The 10,616-nt window shown below is 49.3% G+C and overlaps 2 protein-coding genes across 2 annotated transcripts, besides 1 other annotated feature; both read right to left on the bottom strand.

Moving 5' to 3' along the window:
- Positions 1-4,990: 4,990 nt before the first annotated feature.
- FPSE_08284 (uncharacterized protein) lies at positions 4,991-6,511 on the bottom strand (the record flags this gene model as incomplete). Its single annotated transcript, XM_009261402.1, has 2 exons — positions 4,991-6,368; positions 6,432-6,511. The coding sequence occupies 2 exons, from the start codon at positions 6,509-6,511 to the stop codon at positions 4,991-4,993; spliced, it is 1,458 nt and encodes a 485-aa protein (XP_009259677.1).
- Positions 6,512-9,462: 2,951 nt separating this feature from the next.
- Positions 9,463-9,487: a repeat region.
- A 356-nt stretch (positions 9,488-9,843) lies between these two features.
- Positions 9,844-10,338, bottom strand: FPSE_08285 (uncharacterized protein; the record flags this gene model as incomplete). Its single annotated transcript, XM_009261403.1, has 1 exon — positions 9,844-10,338. One exon carries the CDS (start codon positions 10,336-10,338, stop codon positions 9,844-9,846), a length of 495 nt encoding a protein of 164 aa, XP_009259678.1.
- Between the last annotated feature and the right edge of the window lie 278 nt (positions 10,339-10,616).

The following is a 10,616-nucleotide window of genomic DNA, read 5'->3' as shown; positions in this document are numbered from 1 at the left end:
GATAGTCGTCCGCGTGTCTGGGTGAATGGGATAAGCAGTCCCTCGACGTTCTGGGTAAGATGAGTAGAGGCTCATCCTATTTCCGAATCGCCGGACGTCTGTCGAGTAACAGTTTGGAGTTACCATGGTATGTCTGCCCTAGTGAGAGAGACTTGGAGTAAAAGCGAGAGACAGGAGCCTGTATGGAGACTCAAAGGAGGTACTGATCAAGCAAACTCCCTCATCAAGACTAACAAACTCCTTTGTCGAGTCAAAGTCTATCAACCGAATAGTGCTCTGAACAATGTCTTCCACCGTTGGCGTCCAAGGACAAAGCCTGTGGCTTGACAGCCGTTCCCGATACCAAGCACTCGTCCGTCGGGACTCTCGGTAAGAGAAATGATCTATCCGGTGATGGATGGTGATGTGGTTGGTGTCAATCCGTCGGATAATTGAGTCAAAGATTATGATTACCGGCTCTTGTCAGCTTCAGAGTGACAAGACGTGGGTTGCTTAAGCAGAACAAATATCGACAAAGACCAGAAGAAAGAAAGAGATCCAGAGACCGAAATATCTGGAGCCGTGGCATCTTGTTATAATCCGTACGACTGACTTATACCTCTCCTGGCGTGACCTGTTTGCTTGCCCCAAGCATATCTCACATATTGTCTTCCTCCAATAAACGGCCCTAATGTCTGCAACACATAGGCCCACTGGAGTGTGTTGATCGAGGTACTCCGGTGGTCAGTACTGTGAGATGAAAGCAGACCCCTCGTACAACAGATGCCAGACTTTTTCAGAAAGGCTTTCAAAGTCCTCCATGATGATACCTGACAATGTATGGCTGAGAAACCCCGGTTATGCGAGGGTAGGCTACGGGTTTTTGCAGGGTGTCATGACCATTGGCAGAAGTGTCCATGCTCCACACTATCAGCCCATGAGACAAACGGAGATCCATCCCGAACAGGAAACCCAGATCTTGTCGATCGGTTTGAGGCTTTCCCAGATCGTATTCAGATATGCAGATTGAGTTGGTGAACCAAGACCAATTCGAATCCAAAACGAGCACCGACGAGAAACGTCTGTACTGACTGGGCTGATTGATGTTGAGACACGGCATACTTTGCTCATGGTCCTGGCCACAAGAAGTACACAGCTGAGGTTGCATTCGCTCTGCCACACCACCCAAGACTTGAAGCGAGACTTCGGTCGGCAGACAAGTTTGTGTCTCTTCTCAATTCCTAGCATCACAAGAGCCGAGATGATTGACAAAGTTGACATGTCCATTGTTTGCCAGCCGGCTCTTGTTCCTGTCTTGGAAAAAGGAAGCACTCAAACAACAGGCAAAGGCGAGGCCGCCTGGGGCCGCAGATTAAACAAACGGATATGTCTTGAGCGTAATCAGATACAAGCCCGTGATGGGCAAGGCCAGGCCCTGCAATGGAACGACAAAGCCCAATTGCGAGCTTCTTGGCTGACTAGTCATGCAACATTCGTCAAAGTTGAGGCGCAGGGATTCCCTTCGGCTGTGACATAGTGCAGAGTCTCTCGTCAAGAGATGCTGTAAATTCGTTGCTTGTGTTGTGTTGTGTAACGGGTGTGTTAACAGAGTTGCTGATCAATAACTCTGGGGTTGCACAACATGTACAACAAGTCTTCAGGTTGGAAGATCTGGGCCTTGTCCCCTTGTCATGTCTTGTCTGGATATGTCTTGGATCTCCAACCCATGCTGTTAATTAACAATATCTCAATAAAGTAATAGTATCCCCGGTTCTTGGGTCGTGGCGTGCTTACAAGGCTCTTCCTTGTTAGTGCGAGCGGCAATGTCTAACTAGATTGACATTGATCTCATGATCGTTTCGTCAGCAGACAAAGATCTGCTCCAAAACGTGGTCGAGCAAGCTCTCAATGATGTCGGCATCCCTGCAAACTTGCAGCGGGACTGAAGCACACATGAAATCTGACCGGGCATGTACAACGTCTGAGCGATGTTCAAGTCATTTAGCCACTGACACACTTTCCAAGTCGGTCAATGACTTCCGCTTCATTTCGATTGGGCTTGAGCATGTAGTATGCTTTCTTCTTCCTTGATGATCCACTCGACATGCAGATTAAATGTTTGTAAATGAATGCAGGCACAGTGGATTAGACCGTACAGATGACGATATGCAGTACATAATGCACATAGAAAACGGTCATAGCTTGGCCAGGCGAGCATACCGCTTATTCCTAGTCGTGCAGAAGGCTGGAGCGACAGCGCACTTCTTGGAGTCTGCAGAACCAGCCTCAGTCGCCGTTTGCTGAGGCGCTTTAGCGACCAGCAATATGCAGGACCGAGACGCAAGGGAGAAAGGCACTCTCCACATTGGGCATGACGGCTATACGGTGCAGTCGGTGCGAGTGTAAATATAGAACTGGACTAAAGCCCGGCTGCCCGTATTGAAAACGGCCAAGAGCGAATATTGCAGAAGGATATCAGCCCATGCCCCATGTCGCAGAAGCCATCTAAGCCGATAGGAGCAACCTCCACCAACTTGCGTCAGGAAAAGACATCCCTGACGGCACATCGATAAGCAAGATTTGGTGGCAGCGCCACAGGAGAACCGATCTCTGGATGCAAGACATCGCTAACTATTGGGGAGATATCGCTCCTTGCCCGGTCGCGTGGCGTATGTATGTCTTGCATGTACAAACGCTCTAGCGGGACATCCCCTGAGAGAGCGCCTATAACTCTCTTCTAGAAGACTGAAGGCGTTGTCCAAGAACGTAACAAACAGTCCGACTGCTTCAATTCAGCAGACAATAGACTTGAGCTTGTGAGATAGCCCAGCCTCGAGTTCACTGCTAGAACGAGTCTTGTGCGAAGAAGTCTCTGACTTGGCGATACAACTTAGACATTCTTCGAGATGTTTCATTGCGGAGTTGAGCCAAGCAGCCGTCCTTTTGAGTCGGGCTTGTTTCAATTGGTTCCATAGCAGGTCTTCTCGCGTCCGGAATCAACCAGCTATCGTGTTGAACCTCAATCTTCTCCTCGGCTGCATACAGCGAGAATACTAGCCTAGTCAAGCAGGCTCTCGTTCTCTTCTTTTCTTTTCCCTCCGTTTTGCATCACGCTCTACCGTTACCCCACAGCATGTGAGAAAACACTCCGTCCCCAGGCCAAGGATAGGCTGCCCGTCCATTTTGGTACAGCAAGCGCAGACTCCAGGCGGAGGATTCTTTTAGTGTACATCCCGAATGAACATGCTAGTTACCGGACTGTCATTTAAGGGTGTCACCCGTGAGGATGCAGCGTTCCGTATGGTGTTTCCCACACGTACACGCAATTGGTCAACAGGACCAGGGGTTCTGCTCTCAGTGTCTCTTGTGACGCCTAGAATCACGGACAAAGGTTTTAACTGACCAAAAGCGCTATTCAGCTAGGGCGCTATGCCCGCGACAGCATGTCCGGCCCTGTGACGATCCGCAGGGGAGCTCGATTCGAAGATCCGGAAGTTAAAACACATGCAAAGAAGGATCTGAAACCGATTCCTTATCCACAGAAGGAATATCACAAGGCCACTCGGTCTTGATGGATTCCATGTCGCTTGCCGTTAGAGACTGAAATCGCAGTCAAGCCCACGCCATGCACTGAATCCTCGACAGGGTCTTCGGGGCTTCACAGTAGCACATCTGGAAGGCTCTAGCCTCAAAGTGGCCATGCTCGTGGCAATAGTTTCGGCGTCACTACATGCACCGAATTCAGGTTGAGCAAGCAAGCCTCAACTCCTTGCTGCCTTGCAAACGTAGCGAGTCAATCTCAGAGACAGGTATCACCAAAGGTACAATGATGCAATTTGTCAGAGACAAAATTGCTTCCATCTCAGTCACGGTCTTCGAGGTTGGAGAACTATGAGCACACACTGGTGTGGCGTGACCAATAGTTATTGCCCATCGATGCCAGTGCCGAGCCCAGTTGCGATCTGAAACGGCTTGATCCCAATCGACATACCCCGGTCGACAGCCGCGTCTCTCAGCCCAGACTCATCTACAGAATCGTTGCCGATTGAGACAACTCAGGTGACAAGGCTTAGGGCTTGACGCTTGTCGATTAACCCAAAGCTCGACCGCCACACGCCCTGCTCGGGGCCATACATTAGCCTTTGATGTGGTGAGCATGGCGGTTTCACCCCCCCTGTGCCTTGCTTGAAGCTGTGTGTCCGCCGATGTCTCTAGCGACATAACAGGAGCAGTAACCATAGCCGAGCATGACGGATTTTTGATCCATAGATAGACATCAGTTACAGAGTGCTCTGTGTCCGAATAGCCAGTGGCAGCTAGCTCGCACAAAATACATTGTTCGGACGTAGAGCCAAACATGTTGTGGCGTGCCAGCTTACAATGCCTGGCCCCTGTTGACGAGAGTGGATTACTTCCATCAGGGCTGTGATCTGTTGAACGTCTCGAAACAGAGCTGTTAGGTATGACAACATCTCAAGCATTGGGGAAGTAGTAGGGATGCCGCCGGTAAGCGATGCCATGACAGTCAGAGATGGGGTAGACCTGGAGATCTCATCCAGAACAACGCTTGTGGTCGCTCAACAGCGGGAGGCCGATCCTCCCCGCTCATCTGTAATTGTGCTTGTCGGTCAGATAATCCGGAAACGTCGCTCATGCGCAAATGGTGCCCAGTGAAGGCTCGGCTCAACAGTCCACATTGTCTCCCGTTGCTCGTAGGAGTTAAAGATCTTCCGTTGAAGGACCGGAGGTGAGATGTTAGGGAACTTGGTGATCACATATCACAAAATAAAGCAAAGGCTCAGAGGCTCGCCTTGATGGGGAGAACTGTCAGACTCGTGTTGTCAGGGTATTCCATGCTCGTGTAATGCCACACAATGCAGCGTATATGATATTAGTTGGCGCATTCAGACCGTAGGAAGTCGGAATGCTTGCCGTCAGAGTTTTACGCTGAGCAGTACCACTTCTGTGGGCGTTGCACTGCTGTGATCCGTTTCGCAATCCAGCACATTCGTTATCTTCTAGACCTACGGTCATTTTCATCCCGTCCGTATCGATCCTTCTCTCTACCTCGGTCTCGGTGATCGCGGTCCCGGTATCGGTTTCTATCTTGATCGCGACGGTCCCTGTCTCTTCTATCCCCTCGACGATCGTCCCTTGGCTTGTGGTAACGATCCCGGCTTCGGTCTCTTGGTCGTGGACTTCGACTCCTGTTTTGTTGCCTTGATGGCTCTCCATTGTCGCGAGGTCCTGGTAGAGGAGGGCTGTCGTCTTTGTCTTGTTTGGGGGCATTTCTACCCACTTTGCCCTTCATTTCCTCTTCTCCGTAGACCATTCTGTAATTGCCGCCTGTGACCCGCTCTCCCTCATCACGGTACTGGCGACGCTTCTCAAGCTCGTCAACACCTCCCCAACCGCCTCGACCAGCATTTGTTCTGCGTTTGCTGTTGGTGTCCTTTCGCCAAACATCGCTCAGTTTGCTAACACTCTGAGAAAAGTCCACGTGAATGCGTCGATCGTCAATTAAAACTCCTTGCATCTTGAAGTAGGCAGCTTCGCAGGATGCCTTGTCCTCGTATTCGATGAATGCATATTGCAAACTGTCGCCCGTCTTTTGGTCTCTGATCACTTCGCAACTCAAGATCTTGCCGAATCGGCCAAAGATAAGTTCGAGGTCCTCGTCTCCCGTTACGGGGTTCAGTTTACAAACGAACAAGACATTCTCAGGAGGCTTGACTTCGGCAAATGGCAAATCTCCCATCATTTCCAGAGTGAGAGCTTGAGCCTGTGCCTCCCTGTTGCGACGCCTTCTCTCCAACTCCTCCTCGTCGACATTGTCGTCTTCGTGTAGCGCTGCCTCATCCGCGATCCGGACGGTCTTCAATTGCTGGTTGGTAGGAGGAGGGCTCGCGCTCGGTTCCCTCAGGCCAGGCGGGTCGGCATAAGGATCGTCTAGAATAACGGTGTGCTTGATGCGAATGTCGATAAGCGGGTGCCCCTTCTCGTCCACAATCGCCTCATTGATCTTGTCCAACGCCTCGAAGCCTTCAACCACCTTTCCAAAGATCGCCGCCTTGCCGTCTAAGAAGTCTGTGTCTTGGCCGAGTGTAATGATGAACTGGGATCCTGCGACGCGAACATCTGGGTCGGACTGGAGAGGCGCTGTGGCCATGCTAACCGTTCCTCGCTCCAAGTGTTTCAACTTGGGGTGGAAGAAGGCTGGAAAGGTTCGTTCGGATGGGTCGCCGGATATGTGACCCCATATTGAAGAACCGCCATCAGAGTCTTTCGAGAGAGGGCCGAGAGGATCGCCGGTTTGGAAGGAGAAGTTCTTTTGGACGGAGTGAACGGGGGAGAAGTTGTAGTATTTGATCTTGCAAAGCTTAAGAAAGCTATCTCATCTGTTAGTTCAGCCACTCAGCAAATGAAGCCTAGGGATTGATGGTATTACTTACTTTTCGCATAGCTTTGGCGCATGATCGACCAAGAGGTCGATAACAATGTCGCCAGCACTAGTCTCGAGGAGAACCGACATTGTGGGCGTGAGCTTTTGCGGTCTCTATGCGACGATCGTGTGACAAACAATGAATTGATAAAAAGAGGTTGGACAGAGCTTGTCAGGTTAAAGTCGCGTTGTTGAAGAATTGGAAGGAATGAGGTAACTGGCATGAGCCACTGTCGCGAAGCTTTCCAGAAGGTGCGGATCTGCATTTGCGGCGTGTGGCGGTGCACGTTACATAATCACACGATGACTCTAATTGACCCAGACCACTTGAACATCAGTGCAGGATCGTGTGAAGCTGGCCAACGACATTGATCTCTTATTGCTAACTCTATATCTCAAGTTCCAGGTGCTCCAAATGGAAAATCTGATGCTAAATATTGGTTTCTCGCGCCATACATGCACAACTCAACGCGGTTAGCCTTTCGTCAATGACCCAGCCCGCCTACTGACTTACAACATCGTGAACACCTTCAACAACTACTTACACCTAGACAAGCTGACAGCTAACCTGAAACGCTTTACAACAGCCGTTTCCTTCAGGTCTATCAATTCTCACGTAGCGTTCTCCCATCGGATCCCCATACCGTGCGCCTCTCACAGGGTTGTTCTACCAAGTCACAAACCATCGCCAATCAGCAACAGTCAACTTCAGCCTCCAGAGCCTCAGTTACTGGTTCCTCAATCATGTGGACCAAAAACTCCAGCTTCGAATCCTTGTTTTGCTAAACGTCAGACTGACCCGCAGCTGAAGTCAAGCAAACGTCAGAAGGGCACTTTGAACCGCTTAAATGACGTTAGTCAGGACCCTGATGATCCTCTGTTTCAGAGAAAAGTTTTTTCTCTTACGGAAACATGATGCTCTTCTTTTTGAGTCACAAAGGAGTCGCGGCGCCATGTTACAGTTATCGTGGTACCTTGAAGATCGGCGGGAGCAAAATGTCCGGATGTGTTAAACACATATCCAACCACGCACATGACCTCAACCTCAAGCAAGGATATTTCCGTATTACGGCCATTTAATTGGAGATTTTACTCTTCTGGAAGAATGATCCTTGAAAGATATCAACATGATCCCAACGGCCTGGATCTCGATGCGCTCGCTATGTACAACTACAATGTTTCGCCTGGAGAATAATTATATACAGCAACGCCCCGCTACGTCATCTCAGATCTGACATTCTGGGGTTTGACTTTTTTGACAGTTGGGGATAGCATCATGATGATATCGCCGATGCCCCCCATCACACACACGTTGGGATGATTCTTGGCCCAAACAAGTGAGAGACACCGTTGGGGTGTAGGTTTGGTCTTAGTTATCGTTCCCGGGGCTGATCCCGTCGCCGGATCGACAGCGTTTGAAGGTCATTCCCATCATGGTGGTTTGGTCGTGTGCCATTCTTAGTGTTGTTCTCAAAGGGTGACGTCCCGGCGTACGACGTAGGCAATCCGGATACAAGAGGCCATTCCCGGAAGCGCTAGGGTAGTCTTGCCGGATATCAGGAGCTTGCCTTTTGGCTCAAGACAGTCAAGGCTGAATGAAGTTGATGGTTGTCGCTACCCTACGGATACGAAGGCCAACAAAAGACTTGACTGTGATAGCGCAACAATACGCAATGAGATAAGAAACAAGAAATTATTTAGTGATAGTAGTGCATGTTAGATCAACTCTCTTGATAGACTATTTTCTGTGCGATAAGCTTAAGCGTCAAGCGTTTTACTATTGCTTAGTGCCTGGTGCAATGCACTGACAAGAATAACGAGGCCTCAATAGCAACGCTTCAAAAGGATAGATTTACAGCATCACGATTCATCGCCCATCAAGGAGTATCCCAGCCGGAGCTTCTCCTCAGCTATCAAGTCAAAGCTCCAACAGATTCTCTCACAAGTGATGCGAAATATACTTATATTACTAGAACCAACCGTCGCCTCGCCCACCCTGCAGCATCATATCGTCGCATAGATCGACTCAAAAGCCAGTCCGTGCTGTAAGATCAGAAAACCTGCTTGTCCATTAACGTCACCGTCCCTGACGGTCATGTTACTCTCCAGCATTTACTTCACCGAAACGCTCAAGCAGCCTTCACCTTGTCAGTCTGCAAATCACGTCGATCCTACTAACACAGCACAGCCGGATCAAAATTCCGTTTCGTCGCAGCGGTGTGTGCCGCCTGTGTGGGTGGCAAGAAAAATCACATCTTAAACAGGAAACAAACAAACTCCCCGATCGTGATCGATAGAGCCAAATCGCTCTGGTAGTTCATATCAACAGACATTCCTTTCTCCTTCTGAGCTTAGTCTAGCGCTATCAGAGACCGTTATTCCCACCAGGGTTGGTGTGTGTGTGTGCAAGCGCCCGGGCGCTTAAGTGCCCATCCCTCTGTTGCCCACTGGGCAGGAGATGATCTTCATTTCCCCAACGGGCTTTTGATGCAGACAGGGGTGATCCAAAAATTTGTGGGCTCGACGCGTGTTGTCTGGCACTGCTAATCTTTTGTGTCTCTAACCAGGAGCGGGGCCGGCCGACATGCATTGAAGCGAAGGTATCTTGGGGTTGAGGCTGGAACTGGGACAAAGAGTTGTGAAGTGTTTGAGTCACTACATTCTTGAGAGATTGGTTTGGTAATCATAGGCGATAGACATTAACATTCACTGAAAGAGTAACAAGAAACTTGTTTATGTTTGCGAAAGCACATGTATGTAGTATTCATATTTGACGCTATGTCGCTTAACATCTCCTCTCGGGAGATCTTCATTCATGATGGTTAAGAGAAATAAACATGTGGCGTTTATTCCTCGCCTCGTATTCCAGCGTGGCTCAAGAACTATAAATGAAAGTTGAGACACAACAAATAAAGCCACGGAATGACACCGTGATATGCAGATATTGGCTTCTTCTTTGGAAGAAGTACCAAGTAAAACAACAGACAAGAAATGAAGTGTGTAAGTGGGTATGGAGAAGAAGAGAAAGACAAAGAAGAGACAAAATAAAAATAATAAAAATAAAAACCCCCAATGATTCAAATCGCTTTTCCAACATGTTCCCAAATTCTGTTGTTGATTCCCTAAAAGAGCCATGCAGTGTGTTTGCCTCCCTGAGCTTTATTTTTTCGCTCGAATCAATCGATTCCCTTTCCAAGAAACGCCTTCGCCAATGCAGCCAAAGCAGATAAACCCCCCCAAAAAAGAGAATAATTAGAATTAATGCCAAGTTTTGTTGTGTGTGGAGGCGCATGCTTTGCCACCCGCCGCCATCAACCTCAACACGACGACTTGCATATTGTGTGTGTAGCATCCGAAAGGATGGCGACGGCAATAAGTGAAAAAAGACAGCGAAAATTAAGTTATTATACGCATGTACTTTTTTACTCGTTGCCTGAGCTTCTGCGCCTTCGGCCACTGCGAAGTTCCTTTTCCGTCTCCATGAGTCTTGTCTGTACCCATGTTCTGAAAGCACGGTCGGCGCGCACACTGCTGCAGTTGAGAAGCTCTGTTAGGGTACGCTTGATGCTCTCGTTGACTTCGGAGAGACGCTGCTCTTCTGCTGAGATTTCGTAGATTGTCTCCTCATCGGGGATCGTGGTGAGTTCATTGTGGTTTTCCCAGCCGCTGAAACGGGCATGGGAGCGTGAGTGGTGACGTCCACTTCGGGAGTGGCGCTTCGGCGAAGGCGGCAGCGAGAGAGATGAGGATGAGGATCGGGTTGGTGATGTAGATGGTGAGGAGAATTGGGAACGACTTGATGAGTGGAACTCGGGACGGATCTGGTCGAGGCGATCACAGAGATCTTGGTGTTGCTCTGTAAGAAGCATGTACTTCTGGAGAGCCATGGTATATGTTTGTGCGCCGATGGATGCCATCTTTGATAATGGTAAAGATGAATATGAAGCTGGTGTAGATAGAGAGCTATTCGTGGATGCTACTGATGTTGATCGGTTGTGCCCGGAGAAGAAATGGGGTCGAACGTCTAATGACGAGACCATCGAAGCGATTCTGTGGTATGTGGGAAGATTCCAAGGGAGAATGGGAGTCGCGATTTACAATACTGTCGCGAGCCAGGCAAGAGTGAGAGTTTCAAGTCGGGTCGTCCTGTTTGTACAAGAATAAAAAGTTCTTGTGACTATCTTGTTCAATTCCT

The sequence above is a fragment of the Fusarium pseudograminearum genome, chromosome 2, assembly GCF_000303195.2.
Source record: "Fusarium pseudograminearum CS3096 chromosome 2, whole genome shotgun sequence".
In the NCBI taxonomy this organism is placed as follows: Eukaryota; Fungi; Ascomycota; class Sordariomycetes; order Hypocreales; family Nectriaceae; genus Fusarium; species Fusarium pseudograminearum.
This window is presented reverse-complemented; position numbering and strand designations above follow the sequence as displayed.